Here is a 20,047-nt window from a genome sequence, read left to right on the forward strand (position 1 = left end):
ATTAGGAAAGTAACTGGTACTTTGCTGAGTTCTAGCTAGCAGTAGTCTAACTTAACAAAAAGAGTTAAAATTCTAATATGACACTTAAAGATGATGTATTTTGATATAAATACTATTTTTTTTTTACTAGTTATCATGTTACTTGTTCTAACATCAATCTAAAACTTAATATTTAACCGAATAAAACTTACCGCAGCAGCAAGAAAAAATGGCGACCGAGGATTCTGAAATGCGGAGCTCCACAGGAAATGAAGGTGTGGTCTAATTTAACACCCACAGTGTTAAAATGCAGTAACGACTAAAATCCACACTAACACTTTTCAGGAATCAACTCCCGATGTGTTATTTTAACTCGATTAAGTGTTGAACTAACTCGGAACTCTGTTGAATTCTACTAACACTGAAAAATCAACACTGGCATTTTTGCTGTGTAGCAATGCCCCTGACTGCGAGGCACTCGATTAATCATTAGCATTATTTTTGCCATTGTTATGCAACATTACACAACACGTAATCATGTGTGTGAACTTCAAGCCTTACAGCTGCTTTGTTTGAATACCCTGCGGATGCATGTGAGATTAAAAAAAGAAAAAAGAGGAAAAACACCGGAAATCGAAAGAGGAAGTTCATTTTACTGCCACCGGGTTCTAATAAATAACATGAAGCAGCTTTTGTTTGTCAGTTATGGAGCAGCTGAAGGTGCTTCACATCTTTACCCTTGGTAAGAAAATCTTCCTTTTCGTATAATGTTTTTCTTTATATTGTGCAGATCAAGAATATTATAGTTAACTAAAACTATATGTAAAAAATAAAGTCTTTTAGTTAACTAAACTAAAATAAAAATTTAGATGGAATATAATTAGTTTTAGTAGGAATTTTATTACAACTTGCCCGATGAGGCATTGGTAGACTTGAAACTTGAGTCTACAAGCCCGAGTGAACTGCTTTCAAAAGATTATGTTTGTTCATTGTAAGACCTGTAGTGATTTTCCTAAATCAATTAAAACTAAACTAAGTTGCATGTTCAAATAATAAAAAAGAAACTTAAATAAGAAATTAAACTCTGGAAGCTAAAGTGAAAATAAATTAAGAACATCCATCCATCCATTTGCTTCCGTTTATCCTTTTCAGGGTCGCGGGGGGCGCTGGAGCCTATACTAGCTGTCATAGGGCGAGAGGCGGGGTACAAAAGAAAAATTAAGAACAAAAAGTAAAAAGATACAAAACTATAATAACTCTGATACAGAAGCAGTAATGAATACATCTTTAAGACTCAGTTTTTATTTATTTATTTATTTTTTTTTATAAATGATAACATTTGTTACATTATTTTTAACTAACTTTATATCATAAGCAATCCCATGTTTTCCTCTTCATCAGTTTCTTGTCTCTTTGCGTCCTCCACACCTGCAGCAGGTAAGTTTCTTCTTATGTGTCTCATATGAATATAAAACTTGAAGAAAATATTAAATACAGTTTATATTATGTGCTGATAGGTCAGATCAGACTAGCTGGGTCTGGGTCCACTCGGTGCTCTGGAAGGGTTGAAGTCTATCACAGTGGCTCCTGGGGAACAGTCTGTGATGATGACTGGGACTTAAATGATGCCAACGTGGTCTGTAGACAGCTGGGCTGTCGGAAAGCGGTGAAGGTCACTTCATCGGCTGACTTTGGTCCAGGAAGTGGGAAAATCTGGCTTGATAATGTGGCCTGTTCAGGAACTGAAAGCTCTATAACTGAGTGTGGACACAGTGGATTTGGGACACACAACTGTGGACATGGCGAGGACGCTGGTGTTGTCTGTTCAGGTGAGATATTGTTCTAATAAATTGTGTTGAATAAATGTATCTTTCTCTGTTTGGATGAACAACTCTGTGACCCAGTCACTATAACTGGGCCAAACTGAAGGACAAGAAGGAAAGTTGGGCTGGGTTATGCTGATTGGGTTTCTTTTGGTTTCTTCAGAATTTAAATGATACAAAGTATGTTATCTTTCATAATCATTATTGTTGGTAAATGTGTTTGATTTTTGCCATGGCCAAATAACAAAAAAGAAACACTAACACTCTTTAAGCAAATGTGCCTGTGACTAGGTGCTCATATCAGATTATCCGGGTCTGGGTCCACTCGGTGCTCTGGAAGAGTAGAAATCTACCACAGCAGTGCGTGGGGAACAGTCTGTGATGATGACTGGGACTTAGAGGATGCTAAGGTGGCCTGTGGACAGCTGGGCTGTGGGACAGCAGTGGAGGCCACTGCATCTGCTCACTTTGGTCCAGGAAGTGGGAAAATCTGGCTTGATGACGTGGCCTGTTCAGGAAGTGAAAGTTCTCTAATTGAGTGTGGACACAGTGGATTTGGGAAACACAACTGTGGACATGGCGAGGACGCTGGTGTTGTTTGTTCAGGTGAGAAAAAATACACAAAACAACTTGATAAACTTAATTTTCTCCATCAATCATGTAAGGTACATGGGGTCAAAAGCAACAAATCAACCTGGACCCATCATGTTTCCTCCACTGTGCAGTGTTTGACATTTTTCTGTCAGTTTGCAGTATAGTGTGTTCTGTCAAGTTTTTCTTTAATGGTTTTTACTCAGGATTCAGTGGTTACTTGCCAGGGGAACTGTTTAAATAGATATGCATTTGCCATATACAAGTAGAGCACAAAAAGTGATCATTATTCTTTTTATTTTTTATTCTTTCATCTAACTAGTACACTGTTGATATCTCTTCATTTACAGACAGTTAATGTTTCAGATGCATGTCAAAGCTCTTTCAGATTATATTTCCAGCTTTCCCAGAGATCTGTTTTTGAGGCAACAATCGCATCAGCAGATGCATCGTGCAGATAACAAACTCAAAATAAGCGTAGCTTATCTTCACACCTTCAGTTTTGATTTGTAAATTAGCTGAGGCCCAGCTAAGGTTAGCATTTGGAGATGCTGTAGTGCGGTTTTACATACTTTTTCTAACCTACTGTACATGGAGCATTTTGATATTTAGCATGGTGTTATTAATATTTTGCCATCTAACTCCGTCTTGTCAAATGACAGAATCCTGTTCTAAGAGTACAAGCAGAAATGACAGTGTGGCTCACCACAGAGACCACATTCCTTTATTTATTTATTTTTTTTTTTCCTGTCCCATTTGGTTCTTTAGCCGTCAGAATTGTTGTCTGAAGACCAACAAGGATACCCAATGGATTTACTTTGCCAAATGGATCATCACGGCCTTGCCATATTGGTCCATTTGATCGACCTTTGTTGTTATTATTTATTTTATTTTATTTTCAGTTGTTACAGACGGGACAGACATGACTGAGGGATAGGAAAGGGAGAAAGAAAGATGAAGTAAAAGAAAAACAGAAGGGAAGAGGGACAGAGAGAAAGGGCACTTAAAAAGAGAAAGAAGAGGAAAAAAATCTCCTGGATCACCTGTTGAGAGAAAAAGAAGAGAAAACAAGCAAAAAAACAGAGCAACATACTAAACACAACACCATCACGTTAATCTAGCTAAGTGTAAACAGCAGTAAATACTAAATATTGAATGTTGTTGTGTAGCAAGCAGGACCAACAGCGCACAATGTGCTTGGAAATAGCACCAATAAAGGTGTAGTTTATGTCTATGAACAGTGAACACCCGTGTGCACACCTGTGTGGATCAGCGCGCTTGTATTCAAAAGGTTTCCCCATGTAATGGTCTGCTAGAGGATGTAGAGAGCCATAGCCCCGCTCCCATGGCATGAAGCAGGCATGGAAGAGATCCAGGCCCCAGACATCCAGAGGCCCCAGAGTGCAAGAGCCCAAGAAGGACCACCGGAGGGGCATCCGTGCCACCCTCAAGAGCTGAAGAGAGACCACATTCCTAACATGTAATTGAAAATGTATTTAAATGCACTGCATCTGATTTGTACCAGCCTAAAATGTCCTCATGTAAAATGGTGAAACTACATTTTTATGCAAATAACTTGCGTATCAGCATGATTGATCAAGCATATTCACATAGATACATGGGCAGAAACACAAAAATGGCTCAAAACTAAACATCACAACACCTTCACATACTAACACACCCACACACAGTAAGTTACTCAGGCAAACAAGAAAAGCAGCAGCTGGTGTGTAGAGGAGATTTTAAACAATTCGGAGCACTGTTAAGTATGGGTGTCCATGGCTTTCTGCAAATTGTGCAGCTTTTACATGAGGATAACATCAACCAGTGAGGCTCTCTTTTCTTGACTCCTTTCCAGTGTGGCTCTTAAAAACATTAAGGAAAAAAATAAACTGAAGGCAAGCAAACCCAACAAATCCAGGACTCTGCTTTGACACAACCAGCTTTAAGGCTTGGTGTACTTATAAACATAAAACTTTAACAATTCAGATGCAAAGAAACTGTCTTTGAGGAATTATGAAACAAAAACAAAACAGAAAAAATCCCCATTACATTAAACAGAGAACAGTGAGTCCGTTTTTTAGCGTGTATGTTTGGTGTTTTACTGTAAATTTCTTCTTGATTGTTTAGAGCAGGGCTCGGAAACCTATGGCTCGTGAGCCAGATGTGGCTGTTTTGATGGCTGCATCTGGCTCGCAGGCAAATCTTTAACAATAAAAGAAATATGATATTAAAAATATAAAACATTCCCATGTATTTCAATCAATTCATTTTCTACCGCTCATGTTGATGGTTGCGGATGGCTGGAGCTAACCACAGCTGTCCTCCGAGACAACACCAAATTTTTATTGGATAATGCGTAACATACATGGGTCATTGTGAGGTCAGGAAGTAAACTTCCTTCCTTTTAATCGAGTAGTCAGCTAGCCAATTGCAGAAACCCTTTTATCGAAGATGGCTAAAAGAAAAAAAGATGACGAATATCATACTTTTCAGCAGGAATGGACAGAGGAATTCACCTATGTGGAGAGAGCAGGTTCTGCAGTGTGTCTAATATGCAATGATAAAATTGGATCGATGAAATGGTCAGATATAAAGCGCCACTTCGACACATGCCATACTATATTTGCATTGAAATATCCTGTAGGGGACAGCTTGATGTTGCTAGTTAACTTTTTGGCGACTTTTCAGATACAGACAAGATAATCAAACAAGTAAAAGATATGCCCCTGTCGGCAAAAACTGCTCACAATTGTACCATCATGATGGCAAATCAAATTGAGGCAACATAAGTGAAGGACATAATAATGGATTGCATTTATACAGCGCTTTTCGGGGCCCTCAAAGCGCTTTACAATTCCACTATTCATTCACTCTCACATTCATACACTGGTGGAGGCAGCTACAGCTGTAGCCACCAGAGTTGCCACAGTTGCAGACACATGATCTGGGCCACCAAAGGGTCGTCATTCTTTGTGGTATGTGGGCCATGTGTAAGTTGTGTGCAGCCACGGGCCAGTTGCAAGCACACTGCTGGCCCTGTGCTGGCCCTGAACAGGTTCAGCTCTGGACCCAGATGTCAGCCTAATGTCTACCTTAATCAAGCCATGTAATAACAACATGTGCATAATAGTGCAAAAGTAAAATGACAAAACTCTGATCAGACAGTGAATGGACTGACTCTTATACAGCACTTTTCTATTCTCCCAGATTGCTCAACATGCCACATTTACCCAATCACACACTTTCTCTAAACTGAGCGCTTCCTAACTACATTCATACACATTCAGACTTGACACTAGCCTTCCGATCAGTGGGTGACCTGCTCTACCTCCTGAGCTACAGCCACGCACTGGCAAAGATGAGCAAACCGTCACTAGGTTTTGGCTAAAGTGTACACTCACAAACCTGCATTTGTAATGTTGGCTACCATAGCAGTATAGTATTGCAACATGGCATTTGAGTCTTCTAACTAAAATAGGAACATAAATATTGCCATCATTGCCAGACCTGGCCCACATCTGGTTGACATGCAGCCATGACACCGGTCAGTCAGAAATGCCAGCTTGATGCCAGATCCGGGCCAGACCCATTTTTCTATGGGTCTGGGCCACATGAACCAAATCACAATCGAGCCAGATATGGCATTCCAACCGCTATGGACAGCGCAATCTATGCCAGGCCTGGCCCATATCTGGATGACATACGTCTTATCATGCCAGAAGTCAGCCAGCAGTGCAGGCTTGATACCAGATCCGGGCCAGACCTGCTTGCGATGTGGGAAGGACCTCTCCTGGTTTCATCTTCATGTTTCCCTCTCACCAGATATCCAAACCGATATCATGACCAGCAGCTTTTACGGCTGTGGCTCCAGCAAACATCAGCTGATACCTGAAAGTAATATTAAATAAATTCTAAAAACAGCTTATCAAGCTTAACCATACTGCTGTTGTTTAGCATGACATCCACAGGTTTCCTCTTTCTGTCACAAAGTGGGCGATAAACAAACAAGAGAGACGGAACTTGCAACAGAAAAGCCAATCAGCTGATCATTGATCAGTTTCATGATTGAAGTAGCAACAGGAGAGGGAGAGAATGTCAGAAGAAGAGGCAGCTGTGCAGCATAAAGACAGAATAACTCCAGCTTTGTGTCTTATTTTCATTCTAGCTGAAGAACGGAACAAATCACGTTCTTTTTAACCTCAATAAGGATACCACAAAACCATTTTCTTCTGTTTGTCCATGATAAGATTGGTTTCAGAGCCGCTGCCCAAGCAAACGGGAGGGTGTGTCCGACGTCCTCAGCTGTAAATGGTCCAGCCCAGGGTCAATCATGACACATTGGCCAATCCACCACCTTTTATTGTTTATACCATTACAAAAAATTAAAAAAAAAAACAACAAAAAAGCTCATGAGAACAAAAAAATATCATCGGCCCACCAGGCGAATGCCCAATATGCCTGATGGCCAGTCCAGCTGTACTTATGTCTGACTTTATGTTGATATGTTGATAGACTTCTGCAGGGTCAAATCTGAGTCAAGCTGCATGCATTCTGACAGCCGTTTGTCTGTGAGACCGACAACAAGCCTGTCACGTATCAGCTCATCATGTAGCACTCCATAGTTGCAGTGTTGTGCTTGTGCGTAGAGCACAGTCACAAAAAAAAGCATCCCCTTTCTGATTATCTCCCTGTCTGCGCATGTTGAATTTAAGCACGCTGAAAACAGCCTCGAATCCATCATGTACCCCCGATATGTTGTCCTCTGCTTAGCAGTTAACTTAGTCAGTGAAGAAATAAATCAAAATGTTGACTTGGTTCTCTTCCAAACTCACATTCAAATTACTTGCAAGAGAAAATCTTTTGAACCTTGGTATCCATTTGGACTACTCTTGCGGCTTTGAAAAGTCAGAGGACTCCAGTTGCTGGATGCTGAACGTCGTGCTCGGCCCCGCTGACACCACCAGTCTCGCCCCCTAGCTGCCATCCTAACTAATTACACTGATTGGTTCCGTTAACATCCATCCATCCATTCGCTTCCGCTTATCCTTTTCAGGATTTCGTGGGGCACTGGAGCCTATCCTAGCTGTCATAGGGCAAGAGGCGGGGTACACCCTGGACAGGTCGCCAGTCTGTCGCAGGGCTAACACACAGAGACAGACAACCATTCGCGCTCACATTCACTTCCGCATTCACACCGGTTCCGTTAACATCCTGCTGTGGAATGCAATTACACCGCAGATGTAACCTAACTCTGACCATGAAACCACAACCACTGTGCACCAGTCACACACTGTTCTTTACTTTAAATCCACCACATTATAGCAAATTAACCTGTTTATCCTGCAAAACACAATTTCGTATGTACTGGCTCAATGTCCGTTTTAAAAACATGAGGACTTACATGTAAGCTTTACATTTCCAGTTTATCAAATCCCACTGAGACCTTCAAATCTAACCTCTGTTCGTCTTGTCCAATCTTTCTTATCTTTCTCCAACTCTGGGTGAGATTTATTTCTCTACCTGTGAAATAAAGTAGCTGGACCTTTAGCTAGCAATACACTGTGAGACAAACTGCTCACAAACAGTTTGTGTGTTTGCTGATGTTTGTTGAGCTGATAAAAATGTTGCATTTGAAATGACCTGACACTTAAAAAGTCACTCCCCTCATTTTCATTCCTCTTCAGTAGGGCTAGCTAGATACTGCAACTGCAACTTACAGACACCTACAGCCGTTTCAGTGTTGTGCAAAAAAACATAAAAAAATAAACATAAAATAAACCACTGTCCCACTTTTAACCCATAAACGTTGGCCAATGCCATCTCTCTTTCTCTCTCTTTACCTCTCTTGCCATCCCTGGTGATTAATAAATGAACAGGACTGCCTTTCAAGTGTCACTGTCTAGGTTTAAACTGGTGTCATAAAGGCTAGCGGTAACAAACAATAACTCCCCCCAAATGCGTTAAACCAGAGATAAAGAGCAAGTTTAGAAAATGTAAGGAGTAGAAAGTACAGATATTTGTTTAAAAATGTAGGGAGTAAAAGTAAAAAGTAGTCAGAAAAAAAGTACTTAAGTACAGATACCTGAAAATTGTACTTAAGTACAGTAACAAAGTATTTGTACTTTGTTACTTCCCACCTCTAGTGTTATTATACTGTCTATGCTTGGAAAGAGCCAAAGTTGTGTTAGCAGTTTCTGTCCCAGATACCATCTTGCTCTCATCTTTTCTAAACTGGATTTTATTGCCAGCAGACATGGTATTGATTCATGTAGAGCTTGAGAAGGGAAAGTGGAGGTGATAGTGGGTTGCAAAGTGGCTTGCAGTGAGAATGTCACTAAAGAGAATTACCAGTTGGATATGTAAACTGGTATCAGTTGAGCCATATGGATTGTTATTGGGATTAGCTGAGGACATCGGTGTAGCTTGACTTTGTGATCTATTAAAACTAACACTATTCTTTTTTTTTCTTTTCTTTTTTTTTGTTAGTGAGTCTCCCAAAACCCAGCATCTCTGTAAATGAAGGTCAGGTTAGCTGGGGTCAGAATATCAGCATCACTTGTTCCGTCTCATCTGAGTTCTTAGATGGAACTTTCACCCTCAAGAAAACCTCAAGTAATTTCAGTCAGACTGAAACAGGATCCAGATCTGCTACCTTCAATATCCACAGAGTGGACTTCAGTGATGATGGACTGTACCAGTGTCAGTATGAGAAACGCATTTCAAGTAACACATTCAGCTCCCCCCTCAGTGACTCTGTCAGAATCTCTGTTACTGGTAAGAAGAAATACACTTTCCTGAACATCATGTTTCATTTGTTTTCTATAAGTAGGGCGCTCAGTGAGCTACAACAAATGTATTATTGTGCTGGTGTTGTGTGTCTCTTTTCAGTAATCTTTCCAAAACCCAATATCTCCATCAGTCCTGCTGGTGAGGTGACCTGGGGTGAGAACATTGGAATCATTTGTTCAATCTCAACTCAAACTTTAGGTGGGACGTTCATTCTGATGAAAACATCAGATTCATTCAACAGGACCCAAAACTCAAACACAAACTCTGCTACCTTCAATATTCCTGAAGTAGACTTTGATGATGAGGGATTGTACCAGTGTCAGTATCAGGAAAGCGGCCCAAGTCAACAATTTTACTCCCCAACAAGTGACTCTGTTAGGCTCTCTGTTACAGGTAAGAAAACAAATACAAGTATGATCATAAATAATCAATAGCAATGCTTATAAGAGGATACTGCAGTAGTTCTTTCTTGTATTTAGAACAGCAGCTCTTTTTTCATAAAATTTCTGGGTGGCTGACAAAATGCTCTCAAAGCCCGCAGTACTCAGGACGAAACACAGACTACTGGAAACAAACTATTACACACTGTGGAGCATTTAGCAGCTAAAGAGCTAAATGTTAAGTTGAGGCCTAAAAGAGTGAATGCTGGACTTCCGTCCTTAATCCCAATGTCACTTTCACACAGTGAGACTACAGAGGCCCAGCATCTCCTTGACGTCTCCGAATGCAGGACTTGTCTGGGGTCCTGAAGGTGCACAGATCACCAGGGGTTACAGCTTTGTCCTCACCTGTTCCATTAACTCCACATTTTCCAGTGGACATTTTATTCTGAGCTTCTCTGGCTCCAACCTCACAGAGCCAGCAGTCAACAACTCAGCCTCATTTAGTTTCCCTGTAGCTGAGTATGAACAGCAGGGCAACTACAGCTGTGTGTACGAGGTCACAGTGTCCACACGGACATTCAGATCTGCTGTAATTGCACCAATTAGTGTCATCATTAAGTACAGTAAGTACAGTATTTACACATACATAAATTACACAGTTTATGCTTTTTTATTTTTTAATTACAAACAAATAATAAGAAATGTCACTGTGACAAATCTTCTGTGCACACTGTGTATCTGTATTTCTCAGGCTTCTCTGTTCATTCTGTTAATTTCTGAATGTTTACATTTAAAACCAGAAAGAGAAGAAGCAGATGTAAAGGAGGAGACTGTTCCAGTATAGAAACAAACGTGAATAGAAACAGAAAGATATGAGTCTGAAGTTTCCAAAAAAAACAAAAACAAATGCAGTAATCAGTCTTTTCAGAGTAATCCTGTGCTAGGGTGTACTTCATAGCAAAAATTACTCCATTTGTCAAGGGAGAAACTGGCAAGAATGTACCAGGGGGCCGATCCGACCTGCCCCAGATGTAAACAGGTGCCAGCCAACTTATGCCACATGTTCTGGTCTTGTTCCAGGCTGAAAGACTTTTGGGCTAACATCTTTAGAACATTCTCATTCATTTCTAATAAGGATATGGAACCAATGCCTCTGACATCCATCTTCGGTGTGGCACCGAGGGAAACTCAACTAACAGCCTCTCAGAGCAAGGCAATAGCATTCGCCTCATTGCTGGCTGGGAGATTGATTCTATTTAACTGGATAAAGGCAACACCGCCATCCCATAAACGCTGGGTGGAGGAGGTGATGGCACACCTCAAATTAGAACATCTCAGATTTACTATACAGGGCAACACCAAGAAATTCTTTAAGGTCTGGCAGCCTTTCATTTCCTATTTTGAAGATGAGTTTCCGTCCACTCCATGACTGGCAACTCCCCCCCCCCCCCCCCCCCCCCCTTTTTTTTTTTTTCCCTTCCTCTGTCTGGGTATAGTTTTGTCTTACACTGTGTGGTAGGACTTGAGTTCGAGCTTTTCTGTATGAATGGTATGCTTTCTGAAAACTCAATAAAAACACTTTGATTATTATTCATAGCAAAAATTAGACAAACACTGGAATAGGATAAAATGATTGATAAGAATAAGATACTGTACATAATAGAATAGAATCAAATAATATACTGCATACAATAGAATAAAAATAGAATAAACTTTCTTAACCCTCTTTCCTGTTTTAGCTTTCTCTCAGTCTGGACATTATACTGTCTGTCATCAGCAGAATTCTCAGTAATCACTAGTGAACCACAGTAAAGTTTCGAGACAGTCTGTTAAGACTGTTTAAACTTGTAAATAACTGCTTACATTAAATTGATGAAAATGATTTTATGTTTTTTACTGGTTTCATCTAATTGAATTAATTTAGCCTTTCTTTCTTTTGGTGCTGGGGACGCTGTCATATTTTTACAACTACTTTTAGTAAGTAAGTAGGTTTTTAAGTTGAGCGTGTAGTGTTGACTGTTGACTGTGTATCTGCTCCTGCTGAGCATAGTGTTCTGTAGCCAAACTCTTGAAACTAGACTGGTGTGAATGACATACGATGTGGCTGAAAACTACATGCTCTCGACTGAAACATAAATGAGAAGTAGTTTTTATGGATAAACTGATCAAATTTTCTCTTCCTAGTGTCTTTGATGATGCTGGTGTCCTCGGTATCTGTTGGAGTCCTGCTGCTGCTCCTGCTGCTGCCATTAGTGATGTGGCTGCTGTGCAGAAGACCACGAGCAACCAAGCAGCCTGGAATCCTCGTCCAAAGTCAAAGTGTGTGCTCACCAGGACACACAATTATTAAATAATTATTCATCACATTGTTTACATGTTCATACATATTACAAATTTGCATTGTTTTCCCTTACTTGTGTTTCAGTGTCTGTCAGAGTCAGGAATAATTATATCAATGCAGATGAAGAGGATGATGAGGAGGACTATGTGAATGTTGATGCAGTGGAAACTAATGAAAAAAGCAAAGAAGTTGCAGTACTGGATGAAGAAGCGAGTGATGATTATGATGACCCAGTGAGTGATGAAGATCATGATTATGAGGAAGTGAGCCCAAATGACAATTACAACAAGCCCAAGGAGGCCTGTGTGAGCGTAGACGGTCACAGGGAAGATGAAGGGGAAACTAGTGATGAAGAAGACAACTATGAGAACATATCCTCACCATCATTAGGTGTGGATAATGATAAGGAAGAGGAAACTAGTGATGAAGAGAACGACTATGAGAATGTATCCTTACCATCAACAGTTCATTATCATTTATAATGACCTGAACTTCATAAACATCCGAAATACAACCACATAAAAAATGTTCATAAGGCTACGTCCACACGTACCCGGGTATTTTTGAAAACGCAGATTTTTCTATGCGTTTGCACCTTTCGTCCACACGTAAACGCCGTTTTCGGTCATTGAAAACTGAGATTTTTAAAAACTCCTGCCAGGGTGGATATTTTCAAAAACTCGGTTTTTGCTATTACGTGTGGACGAGATAAACAGAGAAAACGCAGCGTCAAAGGTGTGCACCTTTTTTGACGTCACACTGTGCGCCACGTTATTGTTTCAGTGAAATGAATTTCTACAATGGCGGATTTAGACAAAATGTTACTGTTAATTTTACTCTCTGCAGTGTTTAAATGCTTACATATACACACACAGTTACTGTCCCTCCACACATACGACTCAGTTCTGCTTCTATGCGCCATCTTTGTTTACTCTTTCCCGCCCAGGCTTATTGACTTCTGATTGGCCAACATTTCAGAATCAGAATCAGAATCAGAAACTTTATTGTCATTGTCATGAGAACAACGAAATTAAGAATGGTCCCCGATCATTGCATCATCCCTAGCAATATCAAAATATAAATAAAACAATAAAATTCAATAAATAAAATAGATAGAATACTTAAAATACTAATAAGATATAACAGTAAAACATTCACATACATTCCCACACACATGCTTCAGACCGTGCATAGATTAACACAAGAGTGGCGTGATGGACATTTTTTTGTAGTATTCAGATGTGTTATTGCAGTTGGATAACAGCTGTGTTTGAGTCTATTAGTCCTTGCTCTGATTGCCCTGTACCGTCTGCCTGAGGGCAACAGTTCGAACAGGGAGTGGCCAGGATGTGAGGTGTCTTTTATGATGTTTTGGGCCTTTTTAAAACAGTGGGCGTTGTGTAGAACTTCCAGTGTGGGGAGAGGGCAGCCAGTGATCTTTTGGGCGGTGTTAATGATCCCTTGGAGTGCTTTCCTCTGAGCCCCTGTGCAGCTAGTGTACCAGATGCATATGCAGTAAGTTAGAACACTCTCAATGGTGGCTCTGTAGAAGGACACCAGCAGTCTCTGTGTGATGTTATTCCTCCTGAGAATTCTCAGGAAGTACAGTCTCTGTTGGGCCTTTTTCAGCAGCTCGGAGGTGTTCACACTCCAGGAAAGGTTCTCCTCTATATTGACTCCCAGGAAGCGGAAGCTTGCCACCCTTTCTACACAGTCCCCATTTATGAATAGTGGTTGGATCTCTGCCTTTTTCCTTCTGAAGTCTATTATGAGTTCTTTGGTTTTTGAAGTGTTGAGGAGGAGGTTATTGGCCTTACACCATGACGTCAGCTGCTCCACCTCGTCTCTGTACGTAGACTCGTCTCCCTTGGAAATGAGCCCCACCACTGTGGTGTCATCTGCAAATTTCACAAAGATGTTGCTGTGGTGGCGAGGAGTGCAGTCGTGTGTGTAGAGAGAGTAGAGCAGTGGACTGAGCACATAGCCCTGGGGTGAGCCAGTGCTGAGACTCAGGGCTGAGGATGTGTGATGGCCAACTCTGACTCTCTGTCTACGGCCTGAGAGGAAGCTATTGATCCACATGCAGGTGCTGTATGGAAGCCCCAGGTCTTGTAGCTTGGCCACCAGTTTGTGTGGAAGGATGGTGTTAAAAGCTGAGCAGTAATCCACGAAGAGCATCCGCACATAGCTACCATGCTCTTCCAGGTGAGTTAATGCAGCATGGAGTGCTGTGGCTACAGCGTCTTCCGTGGATCGGTTTGCTCTGTAGGCAAACTGGTGTGGATCCAGGCTGCGGGGCAGGGCTGCTGTGATGTGTCTGCGGACCAGCTTCTCGAAGCATTTCATTACCACTGGGGTGAGTGCCACCGGTCTGTAGTCATTCAGGCCGGTGATGTGGGGCTTCTTAGGCAAGGGGACTATGGTGGAGGACTTCAGGCAGAGTGGGACAGTCGCCTGTGCGAGGGATTTGTTGAAAATCCTGGTGAAGATCCCAGCCTTCACCATTTCTACACAGATAGGAATATAGCGCCACCTGCTACACTGGCATGTTTATAGAAGCGTTTCACTTCGTTTTTGGCTTTATGTGTGGACGGGATTTTTTATAAACGAAAACAGAAAATCTTCGTTTTCAAAAATACCCGTGGACGTGTGGACGTAGCCTAAGTGTTTACAATAAATGATGGCAAGATTGGTCAGCTTGAGATTTCACAGTAAGCTGCAGTAACACCAGAGGAATATATTTTATTTCAAGCCAACATGAAAATAATCACAGGAACGTTTTTAAACATTCATTATTAACCTATTACATTTATATCCATATTTACCACTGAATAATTACTCGATGATGTCTTTTTCCATAACTTCTCTTTTGGGTTTAGTGTTCTATGAGTCATTGAGTCGGGAACCATTTAGAGCAGAGACAGGCAGAGTTTAAAGAAGCAGAAGGACTATTATGTTTATTTTTGCTGCAAGAGAATGATCAATAAAGTTCTGCTCAGCGCCTGAATTGAATATTGCAAGAGTGTGTTTACTGTAATCTTTGCGGGTACCAAGAGTCTGGGCATCATGGTGAGTGCTTGGAAGGATTCAAAATGTGGACTAAGGAATTACCAGCATTTATTTACAGTCCCGGCAATTCACACAGGGAAGTAACGAATTTGCAAACTATATCTCAAGAACAGCAGGTTATCCAGAAGGCCACTCATCCATGCCACAGGGATGGCCAGAGACAAATCCACCAAACTGACCCCAAAATACTCACAGTCCAAACACTCACTCAGCCCTCACACTCGATTCCTGTACAAACAGGAACAGAAGGTAAGTGGCAGCTTCAAGGCAAACAAAGAAGACAAACGATTAAATGTGGCAGAAACCAAACTTCACTAACTGTTTAGTTAGCAGTCCGGCGTTGAATGACAGTCCTCCTCCAGCTTAAAGGAACCGGATGATGAGGCAAGTACCCAAGTCAACCCAAGTGCAGTCAGCCAGATGCTGGAGGAAGACACTGCAAAACAAAGTGTGGTTAGAGACAAAGAGAGAGAGAGAAGCGGGCAAGGCAGGAAACTGGAGGACCATGATACTGGGTAGGAATGAAATATCAGATTTTGCCAAGCAGCATCCCGACATCAGTGTGAGGCCTGTCTTAGAATTATCACTATATTTTTTATATCCCTTTTATTTATTAAACTTACACCTGATTATATTCTGATCAATAATAAGCAATTAAGCATCCTTAACTATCAGCAAAATCACTTGTAAATCATGATTCTGTGTTCAACAAATACACCATAAATAACACCATTTCATTCAGAGTTATGCATAATGATGGGCTGGTGACATATTTATTATCTTTCACATTCCTGCAGCCACACACACACTAATCTGCCAAGGTCAAAACTTGATTATGTCTGTGCACACAGAATCTGGACATTGAAACCATTTTCACTACTGAAACTGTAAATGTGCAAAACTTTGGAAATAAAAGAGAAAATAAAGACTTAAAGAGACTTACAGCTTCTATTGTCATTGTGCGGTTTCTTGCACAGCGAAATTGGGTAGATGGACCACAAAGGTGCAAAAGTAAAGAAAACAATATACAATGAGGGAAAAAAGGCATATATATTTATACATATATGTGAGTAACAATGTACATGGTGTATGCGTAGAAATATTGAAAGAGAAACATTGTGGGCTGTATACAAGGTCAGTTATACAATATAATAAATAAATAAGGGTGGAGTGGCTATGGTCAGTTAGGGTGGAGGTGGTAGTTCCAGTGAGACCAAAATATTGCACATACCAAAGATATTACACATGGGCCAAAAATATTGCACAGAACATGAAAAGAATGAGATATTGCACATGGGATGGCAGCAACATAGTTGATTAGAAGCATCAGAGTGGATGTGTTGGAGAAGTCTGTTCACACTCTTAGTTTGCATTAAGAGTTCTGTCAGCCCACGGGAAGAAGCTGTTCTTTAGTTTAGTAATCTCAACTTTTTTCCAGAGGGCAGGATGTTGAAGAGGTGGTGGTTAGGGTGGAGGTAGTCCTTTATAATTCCCCTGGCTCTGGAGAGACATCTCGAGCTGGCAATGGAGTCCAGGGGGGACAGTGGACAGCCGATCACCTTCTCTGCAGTTTTGATGACCCTCTGTAGTCTCCTCTTGTCAGCCAGCGTACCACACAGATAGTGGCTCGGTAGAAGGACACTAGTAGGTCAGTCTGCAGCCTGTTCTATCTCCAAACCCTCAGGAAATGGAGGCGCTGCTGGGCTTTCTTCACTAGGGCTGATGTGTTTGTGGACCAAGATAGGTCCTCAGATACGTGGGTGCTGAGGAACTTAAAGGAGGCCACCCTCTCCTCAAATATGCTGCATTGCAGAAAAATGTGGGAAACTCTTCATTTCGCACAAATTTTCTGCCAGGAATCATGACCTTGCAAGACCATCCAAGGTAACTGTGCACTACAGGGATGCATTTGGCTCATCTCCTGTATATCTAACAGTGACATGGTTCGTAATTAAAAAAACCAAAAGAAAGCAGAGACATATATACTTCATATACAATGCCATGTAAGTGCAGCCTAGGACCATTCACAGATTATAATACAAAAATTAAATGGTATAATATAACATAAAACCACAGAAAACTGGCTAAATTTACATTTAAGTTAAGTTTTATTTCTCACTCAAATTCAAGTCTCTGAAGCTGTGAATGATAAATTTAAAAAGCAGACTGAGGAACTCTTCAAGGTCATCTTCATCAACGCCAGCTCATCAGACTCACTGAAGAAAGTGATCACAAAACGTGGTGAGTTAAAGATACATCCATTCACTACCAATTCAATTAGGCATGTCTCTTAGATTTTTGATATGTTCAATGTCATTTGAAATCTACCACTGAGACGTCCATGTAGGTATGAACTCAGGAGGATGCGTTAGAACAGAGCTGTTAAAGGTCTCAGCTGTTTCTATTGAAATAACCCTAAATGGAAGCGATTACATTGAGAAAATCTTTGCTCTTTTAAGTGATCCTGATACATTCACTGCCCAACGCTTTCTAAATAAGACCTAATATGTGAATCTGGTCTGTGAAGATCAGGCCTCACATCTTCTTTGATGACCAGCAGAGACTTGTTGATACTGCATTGGGGTCCAGCACAGTGGCATTCCTGGTGCCCTCACCAAACTAACAATAATATGTCATAACGACGCAAAAATGTGAACTGAAATATGTCCCCATATTGGTCTAAATAACAAAAAATAAACACTTTTTTAAAATCTCATCTGTTATTTTTGTATCTTTATAAAACATATTTGTATGTATTAAAGTTATCAAAAAATGTACTGCATGTTGGAGCTGCCATAGCAGACTGGGATTTCCTCACAGAGAAACACTCTTTCAGGATGTAGATGTAAAGAAGAACCATAATATGTAACTATATCAGTCATTATGTAATTATGTCAAAAACATCTGAGTTTTGTATAGCACATGTTGAAATATAACAAATATGACTGTAGCACATTATGCTGCAAGGATTTATTAAAAAGCACCAAAATCTAGGAGGTATCATTTTTGTACCATCTTAGACAAGTAAATAATACTATCACACAAATCTCCTTAACCATTTAAAGTACTAACACTTTATATTATATAGCTGTTTTGTGAATTGGTGCTATATAAATTGAGTTATATAAAAGTTATATTCAAGTTCAAAATGAACTTCAAACTTCAAATTCAAATGAATCAAAATGAAGTAAAAGTGTTTTCACTCACTCTCAGCAGAGGGCAGTGCAAGATAGTCAGAGTTTATGTGCCTCTTTCCCCTGTTCCCTTGACTATGATGCTTTAATGCATTTCTACATTAATCCACAGAAACATTTATCAATGTAAAGCTGTTTAGAACCTACCTACAATAAGCTGTCTATTTTAAAGAGCTTGGAAAGAAAGCGAATGGACTTCATTTATTTTCATGAAGACAATTCACCTCTCATCCAAGAAGCTTCTGCAGTTCTAAAACAAGCTGAATAAGAGTAAATGTTGAGGATGAACTGTCCTGCTGAGGTCTTGACCTTCTGTATGTCAGTCAGATGACTTGTTTCTACTAACAGTGATGAAATCCAGCACACCTCAGAGCTTCATTAGTCTCATTAGTCTTCATTAGGCTCATCCAAAGACTCAATATATTTTATAATAATTCAATTGTTGACCAATTCCTGTGTGAAAGACCCTAAATCTGTAATATTATGAATTAACTAATGAGTCTCTGAATTTCACTGGTAAATATCTTAACAAGCGCATTGTGTATTTCATCCTTTACTCACATTATCATTATACAATAAATGTGTTCGTTTCCAGAAAATCTAAATGTCATGATGATTTCAGGTGATTAAGTTCAGTGTTTACCCTTAATTATGTGTGACTGTCATCACATACATCAGCCACCATTCATGTCACACCCCTGGCTGAAAGGGAAAGACAAAATATATACACCTCACTGAAAAAAATAAATGTATTTAAAAGTCAAGAATATCACCAGTTTGTCTGTAATTTGTGTAGTGTGTAAATGCGTGTGTAAACAAATAAAAATTAAATTATCCCAAATGACCTGGAAGAATAAGTGATAGAAACTGAGGTTGCTGAGGTCCATATATAGTCTCAGCTGAGTAACTAACCACGGTGACAAATATTGCTCTAAATACAAGTAGCCACCAAAACCTGGAAGAGGATATAGAGTTCTAAGAGCCATCACACATATTTATTCACAATAAAACAGGTTTTTGTGATGTTGTCCTGGGGGATGTCAACATGAAAAGTACACAGTAAAAATTAGCACAGACAGGTGTTCATCAAAAATGAAAGAAAAACATTGTAGAAGTGATTTGACCTGAGAAAATTTTAAATTTGTGTATGTAAAGAAAGCCAGTTTAAAAAAAAGAAAAAAAGAAGAAGAAAATACCCGTGTTATGTAAGCTTCGGATAAAATGGAATTAATAGCCAACACGAGAATGAGCCCACTCCTGCACCCTGATAAGTATGAAGGCTTAATTTGTTACCCAGATGATTTCAATGGGGCAAAATGTGCTTAAATTAAATCAGCCACTGTGACCATTGTTGCAGAGATCACAAAAACAAATATGGTTTTGTTTGGGATCTGGGGCTTTTGTTGGCTTTTTCTAATAAAGTCTTGAAATAGGTGGAAGTAAAGGATTTGTAAATGATTTATTTAAAAAAGCAATTTTTTTTAGAAATAAAAAGTTCTTTCATGAGTGAAGCTGATAAAAAGCTGAAGGCAGTGGCACATCCAAATGTTCACTGTGTTTACAGAAAAGTGCCAACTTGGATTAATCAGTGTGAAAAGAGAAAATGGGATGATCCACACAGTAATATGGGAACATGTATTATTTTCTTAATCAGCAAAGTAGTTTTGGTCTGTGCTGATATCTTTGGTAAAAGTGTTCTTGACTGATAAGTTGGGATTTAATGTGATAAACTTACAGTAGATAACACAATGTACCACTGGAAGACAGGAGGCACTGTTGATGAAAATGGGCCTGTGTACACCTGCGTAGATATTCCAACCTCATTCCTGAGTTATGCTCAGTGTTACTATTAAGCATTTATATTTCTTTACCTGA

The 20,047-nt window shown here is 40.0% G+C and overlaps 1 protein-coding gene across 1 annotated transcript; it reads left to right on the forward strand.

The window, feature by feature from the left end:
• The first annotated feature begins 684 nt into the window (after positions 1 to 684).
• LOC113019938 (uncharacterized) lies at positions 685 to 12,461 on the forward strand. The gene is made up of 9 exons (XM_026163606.1): positions 685 to 721; positions 1,381 to 1,416; positions 1,497 to 1,808; positions 2,094 to 2,408; positions 8,883 to 9,170; positions 9,285 to 9,578; positions 9,871 to 10,191; positions 11,753 to 11,887; positions 11,994 to 12,461. The coding sequence occupies exons 1-9, from the start codon at positions 685 to 687 to the stop codon at positions 12,389 to 12,391; spliced, it is 2,136 nt and encodes a 711-aa protein (XP_026019391.1). The 3' UTR covers positions 12,392 to 12,461.
• Positions 12,462 to 20,047: the final 7,586 nt, after the last annotated feature.

This window comes from Astatotilapia calliptera, chromosome 4 (assembly GCF_900246225.1).
Source record: "Astatotilapia calliptera chromosome 4, fAstCal1.2, whole genome shotgun sequence".
Lineage (NCBI taxonomy): Eukaryota > Metazoa > Chordata > Actinopteri > Cichliformes > Cichlidae > Astatotilapia > Astatotilapia calliptera.

What these genes read in the sequence shown, in the direction of transcription:
- LOC113019938 (XM_026163606.1), top strand. Translation starts at nt 685, where the DNA reads ATGGAGCAGCTGAAGGTGCTTCACATCTTTACCCTTG. An exon ending in GTCCTCCACACCTGCAGCAG is followed by an intron (nt 1,417 to 1,496) that starts GTAAGTTTCTTC and finishes ATGTGCTGATAG; the next exon opens with GTCAGATCAGACTAGCTGGG. An exon ending in CGCTGGTGTTGTTTGTTCAG is followed by an intron (nt 2,409 to 8,882) that starts GTGAGAAAAAAT and finishes TTTTTTTGTTAG; the next exon opens with TGAGTCTCCCAAAACCCAGC.